The sequence below is a fragment of the Otolemur garnettii genome, unplaced genomic scaffold (assembly GCF_000181295.1).
Source record: "Otolemur garnettii isolate 467f Iridium unplaced genomic scaffold, OtoGar3 scaffold00018, whole genome shotgun sequence".
Lineage (NCBI taxonomy): Eukaryota > Metazoa > Chordata > Mammalia > Primates > Galagidae > Otolemur > Otolemur garnettii.
Window position 1 is genome coordinate 6,338,969 of NW_003852413.1, and position 15,986 is coordinate 6,354,954.

Consider the following 15,986-nt stretch of genomic DNA (forward strand, 5'->3'; position numbering starts at 1 on the left):
TGTATGAGTCAACTTACAGGAAACAGCTAGAACAAACTCAGAGACACAGAAAATGGACTGGAAGTTACCAGAGGCTGAGGTGGGGGAGGGGCACAGAGTTTCTGTTTTCATGATGAAACATTTTAGAAAAGGACACGGGTGATTGGTGATGGCTGTCCCCACCCTGGTTCTGCTTTACTTTATTCTCAGCCCTCAAGCTACCCTGAAGGGTGTTCAGCAGCTGGTTCACCACCTAAATCCGATTCCCCACCTAGCCCTGGAGGCGCCATCTCCAACATCTCCGCCATCTCCACAGTTTCCAGCCCTGTGTGGCCAGTGTCTGGCTCAAGGTAGATGGAGCAGATGGCCAGACAGAGGACAGTGCAGATAGACTGTGCAGGTGAACAGGAGACAATGAAGTGAGAAAGGCAGAGGAGCCTTTTGCGACTGAGAAGTCCAAAGTGGCTGGAGGCTACAGGGGTAGGCAGCCCTGACTCTTGCTCTGAAAAGATCATTCTTGCTGTAGAGTGGAGTATAGAGCAGAAGAGAACAACCAAAGAATCAGGACCGTAACTTCCGGTGGCTCCAGCAGGTAACGAGCTTCTCTTGATTGAGAGTATTCAAGCAGAGATTGCATGGGTATGGGTGGGAGTCAGGTGCTGATGGCCTGGGGTAGGTAGACTTGCCTTGAGACCCTATACCTCCCCACCCCGCTGCCCTACCACTTTGTGGAGGAGCCCACAACCTCACCCCACTTCTGCCCTGGTAGCAGCACCTACAGACCTGGTCTGGAACCCACGCACACGAGCCTGCATCCGGGGCAGGAGGCGGAGGCGCTGGCGGAAGATACAGGCCTGCAGACCACGGCGCAGGGTGAACAGGGCCTGGGAGCGCCGCTGGGCCCAGAGCTGCTCCAGCCGCTGCCAGCCCTGCTCCCGAAGTAGGACCTGGGGGCAGAGGTGGGTGTGGGTTTTGGGATGGGCCCCAGTCTTCTCTCCTTCCAGACAATCTGTGCTTCTAGCGTGCCTGGGACTGCCTGCTGCCCAGGGCCCTCTGCCTCTCACTCGGGAGGACCACCAAACCCCAGGATGTGCCACTCCTTTCCACATGTGTCACACTCTCCAGCCCCCTAACCCCCTGGCACACACAGACATGCCCCCCCACCTTGGTAGTTCCAAGGTGATAGAGCAGCGATTCAGCCCCCAGCATTTGGCCCAGGATGGTGCCACACCTCTCCCGGTCAGAAGGGTTTTCCTGCCTCTTTGTCCCCAGTGCCTGGAACCTGCCCCAAGGATGGAGAGCCAAGGCCAGTACAGCAAGTACTGCCTTTCACATTTGTTTGACACCTCACCCCCTTGGTATTACTCAGTTTCTAGGTCACTGAACAATTTGGAAAGCATCTGCTATATGCTAAGTGCTCAGCTAGGCACAAAGACGAGATAGGACACTGGGCCGCTGCCCCCCTGGAGCTCAATGGGGAGATGGGGTTCAGGGAACAACAGGAGTATGGTCCTGAGGCTTCAGTCTCAACGTCCTGCTATTCTGCCTGCCCCACAACACAAAAGGTCTCAAGACCAGCTTGTGGAGGGAGGGAGGAGAGGGGCATAGAGAGAGAGGTGGGTTCGTGTTTAATACAGTTCCAACCAGCCCAATGGTTCAAAGGACATTCAATAATTAGTTTGGGCTTGGCACCATAGCTCAGTGGCTAAGGGCACCAGCCACATACACCGAGGCTGGCAGGTTCAAATCCAGCCGGGGCCTGCCAAATAACAATGACAACTGCAACCAAAAATAGCTGGCTGCTGTGGCAGGCACCTGTAGTCCCAGCTACTTGGGAGGCTGAGGCAAGAGAATAGCTTAAGCCCAAGAGTTTGAGTTTGCTGTGAGCTATGACACCACAGCACTCTATCCAGGGCAACAAAGTGAGACTCTGTCTCAAAAAAAATAAAGTCTGAACCAAGCACCTGCAGGTTCTGGGGACACTTGGATGACAGTCTGTGGTCATAGGAAGCCACAGAACACTAGGGGATGGTGCTTCAACAGGTCATTTAGGGTGGTGCCTATGGCTCAAGGAGTAGGGCACCAGGGGTGGTGGGTTCAAGCCTGGCCCCAGTGCCCCCACCCCCCAAAAAACTGCAACAACAACAACAACAACAACAAAAAACACAGGTCATTTAAATAGACCTGGTCTGTGCTGCGTGGACAGCTATACATGGTGAGTCCTATCACCCAGCTTGCAGGCTCAGGGCTTCCTGGTAGAGGTGACAATTGCTACAGCAGGTAAGTTTCCAGAAGGCAGAGACAGAACCTTCTCCATCCTGGCACTTCTCATCATACCCATCCTTACTGCCTGCCTCTGGCTTAGCCCTCAGCCAGGCTGTCTAGGTCACCAAGGCCGTCATGAGCGAAAGATGTCACCAGAGCCTGGGGCGAGGCTGCTGCGCTGGGTGGCTGCCCCCTCACTCCTCTGGAGGCACAGCCAGCTCAGCTGGACCTCCACCAGGATAACTGACTACCCCTGCCCCCAGGTCCTGTCCTTGGAGAAAACTCCAGCTCTTCAGAGAGTTCCTAAGAGCCCATCCAGTCAATGGCCAAACCCAAATAGGCACAGAATAAAATGAGGCCTCTGAACTCTTGGAACAGTTTCTCTGGTGTTCCCGGCAGCCCCGTCACCACCCCATCCTCGTCTGTGCAGATGCTACTCTGCCTGGCTCCACAAGGCCACCCTTCCTTCCCATCTAAAAGGCTCTGTCCTACCTTCTGCCAGCACCTTCTGACACCCACTGAGTGAGTACAGCCCAAGGCGGGTGCCGCCCCACCTCATCTCCAGTCCCAGGGTGAGGAGAGATGTGTGGTGGAGAATGAGGAGTGCGTGAAGGGAGGGATGGTGAGCAGTGAGGGACAGAAAGATGAGCGAAGGAGAGAAAGATGAGGGTAGGAGAGAGAGAAGAGGGAGACAGAGAAAGAGGGATGGATAGAGGGGCAGAGGAGGGAGGTTGGGTGCCAGGCCCATCTCATCTCCACCTGGAAGGACCCCAAGCCATTATGTCCACTATGCCAGGGGCTTCCTTGTCAGTGCTGCCCCTAGGCAGGGCCCTACCTGGCCAGGAAGGCCTGGAAGGGCACACGCACTGGGAAGTTGGCACTGCGGGCACCCACGGCCTCCAGGACACCTGCCTGGCACAGCTGCTCAGCCACATGTCCCACGTCGAAGCAGCCTGGGAGCTATGGCCATGAGACAGGGCAGAGGAGAGCTAGAGCCAAAGGGCCTAGAACTACGGGGCAAGAGGTGCAGGGCGGGGCCTCTGGGGACCAGGCACCTGGGGCTCACCTTCCCAGGGTTGGGGTTCAGGCATTGGATGACATAGATGTGGCTTCTAAGGAGTGAAATAGGGATTACTTGGGTACAGGCCAGTCCCAGGGCTCTGGTGTGGGGGATGCTGTTCTTACCTGCCTAGCTGGGCCATGAGGTCCCCCAGAGCCTTCTGGAAGCGGGCAGCCAGCGTGGGTCTGCCTTGGCCTTCCCTGGGCTCCAGCTCTGCTTCCTGGAATGAGCTGCCCACCAGCTGCGGGCAAGGAGGCTGAGCCAGCTCCCCTCCCAGCCAGCCCCTCAGGCAAGAGTGTCAGGGAAGATGGACAGAATGGGGGGGAGGGAGTATGGAGGGGGTGGACACCAGGAGGGCAGGCAGGGCACCTGGAGCTGGCTCTGGCCAAGCATTTCCACCACGGCTGGGTCCAGGTGATCCCGGTTTCTATTTAAAAACTTGTGAACCTGCAAGCGGCAATGTAGGATGGGGGAGGACCAGGAGGGGAGAGAAGGCTGGTGAGGAGGCCGGCTCCTTCCTCTACGATCAGCCTCTCCCAAGGGGATTTAAAAGGCCACCTTGCCATGTAGCCAGTCCTTTGCAGGACCTTGGATCTTTGCTGGACTTTCAGTCCATTGATCGTCCCTTCCTTAGCAATGCCTTTCTCTTTCTTCTGCGCCTTAAACTATGTTCTATTATCTGGTAAAGCAGAACCCTCCTTCCTCTCTGCCTTCTCAACATTTCATTGGTCATTTTTAGACATTTCTTCTCCAGATAAAACTTCTGAATAATTTTTGGGTTTCTTTTCTAGATTAACCAGGAATGAACGGACAATGTTAATGCTGCCCCACAGGAACATCGTTTGTCTCTCCCTTGTTGAATCTTCATTTTTGACTCACAGTTTCATAGTTTTCTTTATTCCAACTCCTTCTATTTCTTTATGGGTGATTCCTGGGTAGTTCGTGTTTTTTCTTCCACAACCAGAGTGTGCCTTATCCTCCAGGGAGCCCTTCCTGACTCTCCCTACCTGAGACCAGTGGCACCGTCCTTCCCAGTACACCAGCTCCCTCCCATCCTAGGGGAGGAAGGCAGGTTTCCTGGGAGACATGGAACTCAGAAGGAGGAAAGGAGAGTCCATTCAGTGAGCAGCTACTATGTGCCAGGTACCTGCCAGGCCATCCCTGTGTTATTGGATTTATCCCTCACAATAACACCATGGGACAGATTTCCACGCCCATTTTACAGATAAGGAAATGGAGGCTCAGAAAGCAGACAACTGCCTAGGTTATCAGACCCCCATCTCTGTATGTGCTCTGCTCTCTTCCGTCTGGAGGATCCCAAGGCTTGGATGCCAGCACCCTACAGTTCTCACCAGAACTCATTAGGTCCTGCCTAGAACCAGGTAGGCCAATGGCCCAGGTGGGGACAGATGGCCAGGCCTTACCAGGGACCTCCCCTCACCCACTCCTCTCAGCTTCCAGATGACTTCACACTGCCTAGAGTCTGTCCCTGAGCCCAGGTACCTGGTAGGTGACAGCCCCAGCATAATGCCACACGGTGAAGATCGGCAATGGCAGCTGGGGTTTGGCATAGCGCGGGTGCTCACTGTGGTGATAGTGGCACTTCTGGAGAAAGGTGTGGTCTGTGGCCTGATAATTGGGACAGATGTGCCTCCCTCAGGCCTTTGCACATGCTGTTCCTCTGTCTGGGCTCTGCTCCCTCCCTGGGACCCCACACATGGCATATAAGGGAGGTCCCCCAACTTATTCCTAAGACAGGAAGAGTTGCTCCATATTCAATTCCTTATAAATGACTCTCCCAATGACTTTGGCTATTTATTATTTATTTATTTATTGAGACTGGGTTTCACTCTGTTGCTCAGACAGGCCAGGTATGCAGTGGTGTGATCACAGCTATCACAGCTCACCACAGCCTTGAACTCCTGGGCCAGCTACTCAGGAGGCTGTGGCAGAAGGATCACTCAAACCCAGGAGTTCCAGGTTGCAGTGACCTATGATACACTTGTGACATAGCCATTGCACTCCAGCCCGGGCAACAAGAATAAAGAAATAAAAATAAAATAAATTTGAAAAACATGAAGTAGGTCCCAGTACTCTGAGAGGCCAAGGTGTGAAGATCTCCTGAGCTCATGAGTTGGAGACCAGCCTGAGCTAAAGAGAGATCTCCTCTCTAAAAATAGAGACCTTCTCTCTAAAAGTAGCCAGGCATCTCTCTAAAAATAGAGACCTCCTCTCTAAAAGTAGCCAGGTGTTGTGGAGGGTGCCTATAGTCCCAGCTACTCAGGAGGCTGAGGCAAGAGGGTCGCTTGCGCCCAAGAGTCTGAAGTTGCTGTGAGCTATGATGGCACAGCGCTCTACTCTTGTCTCCAAAAAATATACATATACCTACATGAAGTAGGGATGAAGCTGAAGAGCAACGGGGCTCTTTCAGTCAGGGCAGGTAGGAGGCAGTCAGGAGGTATTTGTGGAAGGGGTGTACCATGGCCCTGAGGTTTGTTCCCTCCTAGTTAGGGACCTGAGTGGCATCTGGCCACAATTGGAAGGGACTTGCATAAGTACTTTGTGAGCCCTGTGCAGTCCCCACCATCCTGCCCTTCGAAAACTATGGTCATCCTCTGTGTCCAGGATGTTGCCAACTATGGAGGGCGGGTATCATGTTCAAGATCACCCAGAGACAGGTCTGAACCAGCCCTGTTGGTGCCCAGAGCTCTTCGCCTTGGATGCGTCCTTCCCAGGCCTGTGCTGAGGGGCTGCAGGCCGTATGTCTGAACCCCATAACCTTGCTTCCCCCTCTTGAGGCCCTACTGGCTATGGCCTGGCCACCCAAGGCCCCCACTCCTTGTACCCAACATTGGGGCCCACTGCCCTGGCTCTTACCTGGGATAGTTGTGTCTGGGCATCCAGGATATTCAGGAGACTATGGGGCTGGTCCACCAGGAGGTCCAGGCAGGACTGCTGTGGAGGCTGAGGGATGGGCACCCAGGCCAGCAGCTCCCGCTGACATTCCTCCTGGAACAGCCAGCATCTGGTCATTTTCAAAGCCTGTCCATGGCTGTGGGGCCTCATTGAGCTGAAGCAGGAATCACCCTCCCATCTTATGGATGAATAAACTGAGGTGCAGAAGGACTGAGACACCCTGCATGACTGCACTCTCAGCTCACTACTCTTCTTCGCCCAGGGAGGCCTCTGCTCTGTGCAGCGCCCAGCTCCTCTCACCTCCTCCTGGGCCAGCAGCATTTGTCCACAGAGGAGCTGCAGGCGCTCGCTGGCGATGTTGTTGCACAGCTGCTCCAGGCCATTCACACGCAGCGCCTGGAAGCACATGGCAGTGAGGGGGGCACAGAGGCACGTGCCCTTCACTTGCTTCCCCGAGAGGTTCCCATCCTGTCCAGGGTGTGGGGAAGAGTGATGTTCAGGGCTGATGCTGCCACCAATAGGGTCAAGTCCAAAGGCTTTGGCACAGTGCACAAGTGACCTCAGCCCTGCCCAGCCACATGTCAGGCGTTCCTCTAGCCTCCCACTCTCCTACCCTCTGCGGCAGCATACTGTGAGCCTCCAGGCCTCTGGTCATGGCCTCTTCCTACCACCTAGATCACTAGCTGTCAGAATCCCGCATCATAAGCAGAGCTCCAGGCTGCAGCTTCCAGGAAGCCTTCCAGCGTTCATTCCTCTGTGCTGCCTCTGCATGCTACTAGAAAGCCCATCAAGGCCCCTACTTCACGCAGCTTTGTGCACCCTCCACCTTACACACACATCCCTGCCACAGTCACTGCCATCCTCAGGGAAGGGATGGTCATCCAGGACACATAAAGAGCAGGAGACAGTGATCAGTGCCTATCTAGGGACCTAGGGGAGGTCCTGGCTGCCTTGAGGATGTAAGATCTTCTGGAAAGGGTACAGAGTTTATGACAACTCAGAGTGATTTAGGGGACTCTCCCTCTTTCCTCCGCTCATAGCATGTGAGAGGTGAGGCTGCAGGCTCCTGGGGCCTCCACTGCCTTTGAAGCTCCTGCGAGTCCCTACAAGGCCAAGCAGGACAGGACAGGACCATCTAAAGGCAATGTCAGGACTGGACAGAGCAGGGCTGAATGGCTGAATCCGGGGATCACGCAGCTCTCTCTCATGAATCATCTCCTTTAAGCCTGTTGCAATCCACGAGGCATGTCCTGTTATGAGTTCTACCTTACAGATAGGGACATTAGGCCTCAAAGATGATAATTAACTTGCCAGAGGTCACACAGCTAGTAAGTGGCAGGACTGCTCCTGGGTGCCTGCTCTCACCTGCTGCACTAAGCAACCCTGCCCCTCAGGAGGTCATGGGGCTGTGTCTGGGGCTTGCAGTGGGCTCCAACCCCTCCCAGAAAGAGGCCAGGAGGGCTACCAGTCCAGGCTGGACCAGAGAAGGAAGAGAGGTTATGTAAAAAGTGAAGAGTGGGTGACAGGAACATCTTCCTCTCAGAAACATGCAGCTAGAGAGGAGTGGAACTGAGAACCCCAGGTTGTCTCAGCCTGACTCCTCATTGAGATGCTAAGTGTCCCTCCCTTTCCTCTCTCCCCCAGTGCCACAGCAGGCTGAGCCCAGCCGTCCCAGGTGATGTGGAAGGAGTCATAAAGGCACACTTCCAGGCCTTCCACCTCATAAGTGCCCTGCACAGGGAGAGCTGGAGCAGCAAGGGTCCCCAGAAATGCATGAGAATGAGATGGGCACTACCCATCGTGGACCCCACCCCAAGGGGTGACCTCAAAGCCATAGACATCCACGACAGTGATGGTGCTTGTGCTGCTTCCCTCCCCAGGTGGTGCCAGCCGTGCATTGATCTTCATCAGAAGCCAGTTGAAAATCCGTGAGAATAGGGCTTTGGCCAGGGCATCCCTGTGGGCACGGTCAGTGAGCCATGTTGAGCAGAGCACCAGGCCCAGCTCTGGCTCTCTCTTGTCCCCAGGGCCACCTGGCATCAATGGCACTTTCCACTGGCAGGGATCGTGAGACCCGGCCATAGGGTGTGTCCTGGAGAGTAAAAGGGTGCATGTGGTTAGTCAGGCCCATGGCACTTAGGGCACTCACCCAGCCTGTGGGTGGGAAAGTTGGGCCCCCTGCCCAGGAAACTTGGGCTCACCATGACCCTCCGGGTGACAGCCCCTTCCAGGCGCTCTGGTGGCACCCGTAGCAGCTGGGCTGCTGCATGGATCTCGGCCCAGCTGGACACAGCAGCCACCTCTTGGGACTCCCACTGGACAGAGAAAGGAGGGACAGGGAGAGCTCTGCTTGAGGAATGGACACATTCCCCAGAGTAGGGCAGGGCCTTGCTTTGCTCAGAAAGTGTACCCAAAGGACGATAGCACAGGGAAGATCTGGGCTCTGACAAGCCAGGCTGTGGGTCTGAGGGCCCTGAGTGCGAGTCTGACTTTCTTTACTAGCTGGATGGCTCTGGAAAATCTCCCCCAGACCCCATTGCTTTGTTGTGAGAAGGCAATAGTAACTCTTACGGCATGATGGGATCTTCATGAGAGCTAAATTAGAAAATAAATGTGAAACGATTTATACAGTAAAGCGGGCACTTAATAGCTGCTTGTTTAATGCCAGGTATTCTTCCCAGAGGTGACAGCTTAGTGGCAGAGACATCAGGGGAGATACAGACTCTCCAGAACTGTCATATGGATGATGGGGCCCTGACTACTTTCCAGAATGATGGTGGCACCATCATTGCCTTGATAACGCAAACAAGCCACCCCACACCCACACTGGCCCCTGCCACAGGGGGAGCCCACCTCTGAAGAGGAGAAGCAGATGTTGCCCAGCTGCAGGATGGTGGCTAGCACAGCCCACACCATGGTCAACTCCTCAGAGCATAAGCCCAGCACCTGCAGGGCCTTTGTCAGCCGTGTGAAGTCCTGGGCATCATCCTTGTCTTGGAGCTGGCAGGCCTGCCCCTGTAGAGCACAGCAGGGCTGGGCCAGGGCCTGGCCACCTGCCAGCTTCCCTGTACTCCAGCTCCTCTTCAAACCCCAGGGCAGAGACCCTTCTCTGGGCAGGCCCTCTCCTCTATACCACAAGGCTTGTCCTTACCTGATTGAGGTAGTAGTAGGTCTCTGGTCCCTGAAGAGAGAGTTGGTCCCGTTTCAAGGGCTCCAAACCTGCCAGTAGCTCGTAAAATACATGGAAGCTCCGCTCAGCCTGAGCCTTTGGGAGGAGGACTGGCTTAGGGGCACACTGGCCTGGGGGCTTAGGGGCCTACAGGGGTCCCCTCTGTCTTTCCCATCCTAGGAGCTAGGAAGGGGTGGGCAGCAGGGTGTCCCTTACCTGAAACACCACCCTTGAGGTCTCAAGGAGATAATGTGTCACAGAGGCTCCCACGATGACCCCGCTGTGGACACAAAAGTTGGAGGGGCTTCCCAGAGTGTACAAAAATAGGGACTTCTCAAGGCAGCAACCTCAGGTTTTTTTTTTTTTGAGACAGAGCCTCAAGCTATCCCCCTGGGTAGAGTGCCATGGCATCACAGCTCACAGCAACCTCCAACTCCTGGGCTCAAGCGAGTCTCCTGCCTCCGCCTCCCAAGTAGCTGGGACTACAGGCGCCTGCCACAACGCCTGGCCATTTTTTTGGTTGCAGCCATCATTGTTGTTTGGCAGGCCCGGGCTGGGGATGCGAACCCGCCACCTTAGGTGTATGTGGCTGGCGCCTTAGCCGCTTGAGCCACAGGCGCTGAGCCGCAACCTCAGGTTTTTAGTAAACGTCACTGACCACAGGTGGCCCCTGTGCCCAGCTGGACCCCTGTTACTCACTGCTGCAGGCAGAGGCACAAGGCCTGGCCAAAGCGACTGGAGTTGGCATTGAGGATGGTCTTGGCATGGCCAAAGCTGCTGAGCACAGGCAGCACGTCCTCCAGCTAAATGGGGAAGGTGGGGTTTCAGGTGTCCCTGGGACAGCAGTGGTGCCCACATATTAGGCCCTCCAGCTGAGAGTACTCCACTCCTGCTGGCTGGGATGGGTCCTTGGGGAAGTCAATCCCACTAGAAGAGGCAATGCCTGGTGCTGACCCCACAAGGAGCAGAGGCCTGAAACTACCCTCCTCCTCCTGGTCCAGAAGTCAAGGACAGTCCCTTTTGGATCCCTGGGTGACCAATGGCCAGCTGTCTCCCAGAGGAAGACAGGTAGCCAGTTTGGTCTATGAGCCTCCAACCTCCAGCTTAGCCCTCACCTGACACCCTCTGTCTCTCATCTGCTCCTGCTCCAGGCTGCTTAGGAACTGCACAATCTTTTTGGTGGCTTCTGTCTTCCCTGAGCCACTGTGCCCACTGCAAGAGGGAGGAGTTAAGGATGGAGTGGTGGTGGAGACTAGTAGGGTCTCCAGGAAGAGGCATGTAGGACCACCTCATTGAATCTGGAAAACAGAGATATGCTACTGGGAAGTGACACCCACCCTGGGGGAGACCCTTGGAAATGCAGAAAGATAAGACCCACAGCCTGGAGACCAAACAGAAAAAAGTGCCCAAGATGCCACCTCCCTGGTATGCATGAAATGACTTTAGCCAGGAGTATGGCCCTAATGAAGTCCAGAACTGCAGCCCAGGAGTGGACCAGACCCACAGGTTCAAGTACAGACCTCATGTCCTGCCCCACCACCCCTTAGTGTGGCCTGTGGATTCAGCTAAGCAGGGTAGCCATAATTTACACCAGGAGGATGCAGGGCTCCTTCCCAGGGCTCTGAGACAGGCTGTAGGCTGATGCCACCATGGCAAAGATGTGCCTGGGGGACGAGGATAGGAGGAGATGAGAACATTGCCAGAGACAGGCATTGGGGCCCTCTTAGTTGTACTAGGACATACCCACAGGCCCCAGGACCTGGGTCAATGGGATACCCTGGGGCTTGGCCGCCTGGGAGGTGGGCAGAGGCTCAAAGAGGCAAAGGCACATACGGGGTGGTGTTGGGGGCCTTCCTGGGGTGGTAGCTGGCCAAGACCTCAGGTGAGAAGAGAGGCAGGGGCTGGTGGGGGTTCAGAGAGAGCAGGAGGGGCCCCCCAAAGGTCTGGGAAAGAAAGCAGAATTTCTCATCAGAGTGTAGAGGGGTCAGGGGCTCCAAGGTGCCCCAGCCCAGCCCCGCTCAGCAGGTCCCAGAGAGAGTTTACCTCCCAGCCCAAGAGGAAGAGGAAGGAAAAGAGGAAAGGGTTCTGGGAAGCCCGGTGTCCCCTGGGGAGAGGAAATCCCAGCCCCCTAGTCCCTCCCTCTCTCCCCCATACATAGATGCGACCCCGGTGGAATCTCTTCTTGAGGCACAGCAGCACAGAGCTGTCACACACCAGCCTGTGGGGATAGCAGGGAGGAGGGCGAGCAGATGAGGGTGGAGGAAGCTACAGGTTAGCTTTGCCACCAACCTCCCAGAGCCTCCCCCATACCATAGGGACTGTGCCATTAAGGACAAGCAGAATCAGACACTGTCTCAGAGGGAAGTCTTGTGCTGACTGCACCTGACTCACCCTCTCCTGCCCCTTCCAGGCAGAAGGACTGACCTGGGACAACACTCTTCAGAGGCTCATAGGGTCTATACAATTTATAAAGATGAGGGCAGGGTGGGATGCAAGGAACCCTGAGCCAGTGATGGCTGATAGGGAATGATGCTGCTCACTGTAGCCGGGCCAGGTCCTCAGTGTCCTCCAGGCCGTCTCCAGGGCCCCCACCCTCGCCACCAAGGAAGGGCAGCGCCTCCAAGCTCTGGCCGAGGTTCAGCTCCAGGTCTCTTTCGAGAGCTGCTTCTGCCTCATCCTCAGGCTCCCACCGCTCCCTTAGGGACCTACACCGGCCGAGGTTCCTTTCCCGCTGTAAGCGGGTCTCTAAGGCAAGTTGGGGCAGCAGTATGACAGTGCCAAGCTCAGGGTCTTTGCATGGGCCCAAGTCCTGCGCCCAGTGTACTAGGGTCTCAGCTTCTGGAGTCTCAGCTTCCAGGGTCTCCGGCTCCGCTTCACTGCTGGAGCCGCTCTGGTTGAGAGGGAGCCGGTCGGGAGCGGTCGGAGCAAGGAGGGAGCCGCGGCAGGGCCCGGCCACCCCTTCCCCACTTCTTGTGCGACCCTCACTGTCACCTCTGGCCCCTGCATGGGGCCAAACGCAGCCCTCCCCCGTAGGGACGTCCGCGGAAGCTTCTCCAGAGCTCCGACTGATCGACGCCCTCTCCACCCTGTGGATCCTAGGGAACACGACCGCGAACCTGGGATCTGGAGTCGGGTCCTCCTGGTCGGAAGGGTGATCTGGGTCTGGGCGCTTCAGGTTTTGCGGGGGCCTTGAGCCGCCGCCAGGGGGAGCCTTCGGCCAACCCCCCAACCCTGCTAAACCCGCGAGGCGCAACGCAAGGCGGCGCCGCAGTGCTGGCCGGCGGCCCCGCCTCTCGTTGGCCGGCGGCCCAGCCCCCAGTTCCCCGCCCGCCCCAGGCTGGGGCACCTGTCCTTGGTTATTCCACGACCAGAGCCGCAGCCGTCGCAGGAAGCCCAGTGCTCGTGCTACGCGCAGGAACCGCTCCCGGAGGCTGGAGCATCGGGGACCCACGGCCTCAGGAGCAGAGCCTGGCGGGGGTCTTGCGCGGAGCCTGCTCACCACCACGAGGGCGTCCATCGACGCTGGGTCCCCTGACTCGTCTATTCCTCCGGCTCCTGCTTCGCTCTCGCCCGCCACCACTTGCACCTTCCCCACCACCTTTCCGACCTGGCGGCGGAGAGCCCGGGAGGTCGAAGCCTGGGCTGTTTCAGGCTCATCGCCGTGGTGCGCTTCTTTGACACTCCCGTCCCAAGCTGGCCCTGTGTCCCGAGGAGCCCGGGAGCTCCTGGAAAAGCGCGCTCTGCTGCCCTTGAGAGGCCTAGAAGCGGTGGCTTTTTCATCCGGCTTGACCTTCTGGGCCTCAGAGGCCCTGCTTGAAGATCCCGGGGCTGCACGTGGGCCCTGCCCAGGCCCAGCCCCCTGCAGACTAGAATCGGCGGCGTCTGTCCTGGAGTCCTCACTCGCTGTCTGGGGCCCTGCCCCAGAAGACTCTTCCGGGCTCCAGGACTCAGCTGGGGGCTCATCGCTGCTCAGGCCATCGCTGCTCTGGCGCTCGCCTGGCTCTGGCGCTGACTCCGGCCCGGTGTTGGTCCATTCTGTGTCCGATGGCTCCGGCTTGGGCCGCAGTATTGGGGCCCCGCTCTTGTGTCCGCCGCTCTCCAGTGCCTCGCGGGCTTCGCTGTCTGGGCAAGATGTGCCTCCGTCGCCGCCCGACGTGTCCTCATCGAGGCTCTTGGTCGCTTGGTGGCCCCGCCGAGCTGAGGGTCCCCGCCGCTTCCCTCTCTTCTTGCGGTGGCTGCTCTTGCCTGTCTGCCCTTCTCCTTGGGGAAGGCTGTCCTCCTCCAGGAGCCCCTCACAGCTGTCCCCAAGCTCGCTTCTCTCCTTGGGCCCGCGTCTTTGATACGGCGTACTGCCTTTCCTCTCCTGAACCTCCGGTGGCCGCCCAGCCTCTGGCAGTTTGCACTGGAAGTCACTGGGCTTCCTGCTGCCCCCAGAGGTCCCCTGGCTCCCAGTGATGGCGGGCTCCGTGGCCTGTCTCACCCCATGGCTCTTGTTGAGGCCGTGTCGGTGTTCCTGGCTGGGCACGCCATCTGTGCTGGCTGATCCGGACTCCTGTTCCCCGGAGGCTGGTGTCCTGGGCTTCGCGGGGCGTTGGGACGCTTTTCCCTTGTTCCGGCCCATAACAGACACAGAGAAATTTGGCATCCCAACGCTTCGGTCCTCTCTTCCCCAGAATCTGGTTGCCCGCAGGTGCCCTCCACCTGTGCAGTGCGCTACCCCGGGCTACAGGCTCAGCCTCTCCCATGCCCAGGGCTCCTGTCTTACCCACAGCATCAATAATGCAGGAGGCAGCGGGTCCTGACCCACTCGACCAACAATGGAGCTGAAGCAGCCCAGGAAAGAGGAGACGCTGCAGCTGTGGACAAAGGCCCCAGACAGGGCAACCATCCTGCCCAGCCGGACGGGCATGGCACCGTGCCAGACGGAGAAGCCCGTACTCCGCTTTCACCTCAGTGTTTGCCCAGCAACCAGGGTGGGGGTGGGTGAGGGAACCTGCCTGAGACTCTTCTAGCATCCTGAAGGTTCTAGGAGGTTGGGAGCAGGCCCACCGTGGCACACAGCTGCACTCCATGACTTTCCTTAGGTTGTTTTCCAATTTTTATGCATAATTTACTGGAAAGCACATAAAACATAAATGCATACCCAGAACTGGCATAAAACAAATGCCTGTGTACCCCCCTGTAGTCATGGAACAGAACCACACCCCATAAACTCCCAATGTGTGTGTTTTTTAAATATTTATTTTTTGAACAGGTAAAACGGTCACATAATTCAAAATTCACAAAGTAGATGTCTTCCATTCCTGAGGCTCAGCTACTCAATTTCCCCTGAGATTACCATTCCTGTATTTCCTTCCGGCCCTATCCATGCAGAGAAAAGCAAACATTGTTTTATTTTTCTCTTTCTCACAAGTGGAAGCTTATTTGCTCACGGGTCTTTTCATCTTTTCACTTTTTAACTTGGTGATTAAATTTTAATTATTATTTTTAAGGGACAGAGTTTCCTTCTATGGCCTAGGCTGGAATGGTCACAGTTCACTGTAGGCTTGAATAATAATAGAAATGAAAATAAAAATAGAAATAATAGAAAATATTGCACAGAGATTCCCTTTCTTTCTTTATACTGGAGCTCCAACTCTCTCCCCCTCTCTCATAGTATCCCAGCAAATGACTGCACCATAGATTAGCCAATTCCTTACCGAGAAGTTTTTACTTCCTAAGTGGATGCTGCCTTCATCTCATCTTTTGCTTAGATTACAAACACTAGAATATAATTTCACCTGCATCCATGTAGAATCAACTCCTAGAAATAGAATTGCTGAACCATAGGGCACATGCATTTTTAATTTTGAGATATCCAAGTTTATCTCCATGAGGGTCGTTCTAGTTTACACTTTCACCAATAAGATGGGATACCACTCTTCCCACATACCATTCATGCATGGTATACCCAACATATTTTACGCTTTGAAACATGACACATTGGCAGCACATGGTGGCTCATGCCTGTAATCCTAGCACTCTGGGAGGCTGAGACTGAGGCAGGATTGCTTGAGGTCAGGAGTTCGAGATCAACCTAATCAAAAGACGCCCCCCCCAACTCTACTAAAAATAAAAAAATTAGCCAGGCATGGAGGTGTGTTTCTGTATTCCCAGCTACTTGGGAGGCTGAGGGAGGAGGTTCACTTGAGCCTAGAAGTTTGAGGTTGCTATGAGTTAGGCTGAGGTCCTGACACTGGCCTGGGTGATGGAGCAAGTCTCTATCTCAAGGAAAACAACAACAAAAAAGGAAATGTGATAAAATCTCAGTGCCAGGCTGAGTGTGGTGGATTGTTTGAGCTCATGAGTTTGAGACCAGCCTGAGCAAGAACAAGACCTTGTCTCTATAAAAGAGCTGGGTGTTGTAGCGGGTACCTGTAGTCCCAGCTACTTGGGAGGCTGAGGCAAGAGGGTCTCTTGGGCCCAAGAGGTTCAGGTTGCTGTGAGCTATGATGCCACGGCACTCTACCAAGGATGACAAAGTGAGACACTGTCTCAAAAAAGAAAAAAAAATCCCAGGGCTTTGTTAAATTCATTTCTCTGTGAAAATAAGCAGCT

General features: G+C 55.7%; 1 protein-coding gene across 1 annotated transcript in view; it reads right to left on the minus strand.

Annotated features, from left to right (window-relative positions):
* The window catches only part of MYO15B (myosin XVB), a 33,522-nt gene extending 19,512 nt beyond the window's left edge, over window positions 1-14,010 (minus strand). The window contains exons 1-21 of the mRNA XM_023511197.1: window positions 13,203-14,010; window positions 11,930-13,127; window positions 11,544-11,607; window positions 11,223-11,332; window positions 10,977-11,053; window positions 10,505-10,614; window positions 10,089-10,192; window positions 9,606-9,669; window positions 9,074-9,235; window positions 8,422-8,535; window positions 8,254-8,312; window positions 8,045-8,177; window positions 6,521-6,616; window positions 6,182-6,313; window positions 4,808-4,933; window positions 3,674-3,751; window positions 3,430-3,545; window positions 3,311-3,356; window positions 3,080-3,204; window positions 1,144-1,261; window positions 763-926 (exon numbers count right to left, since the gene is read on the minus strand). Coding sequence (XP_023366965.1) covers window positions 763-926; window positions 1,144-1,261; window positions 3,080-3,204; window positions 3,311-3,356; window positions 3,430-3,545; window positions 3,674-3,751; window positions 4,808-4,933; window positions 6,182-6,313; window positions 6,521-6,616; window positions 8,045-8,177; window positions 8,254-8,312; window positions 8,422-8,535; window positions 9,074-9,235; window positions 9,606-9,669; window positions 10,089-10,192; window positions 10,505-10,614; window positions 10,977-11,053; window positions 11,223-11,332; window positions 11,544-11,607; window positions 11,930-13,127; window positions 13,203-14,010 — 4,004 coding nt within the window. The remainder of the gene's footprint in view (window positions 1-762; window positions 927-1,143; window positions 1,262-3,079; window positions 3,205-3,310; window positions 3,357-3,429; window positions 3,546-3,673; window positions 3,752-4,807; window positions 4,934-6,181; window positions 6,314-6,520; window positions 6,617-8,044; window positions 8,178-8,253; window positions 8,313-8,421; window positions 8,536-9,073; window positions 9,236-9,605; window positions 9,670-10,088; window positions 10,193-10,504; window positions 10,615-10,976; window positions 11,054-11,222; window positions 11,333-11,543; window positions 11,608-11,929; window positions 13,128-13,202) is intronic.
* Window positions 14,011-15,986: the final 1,976 nt, after the last annotated feature.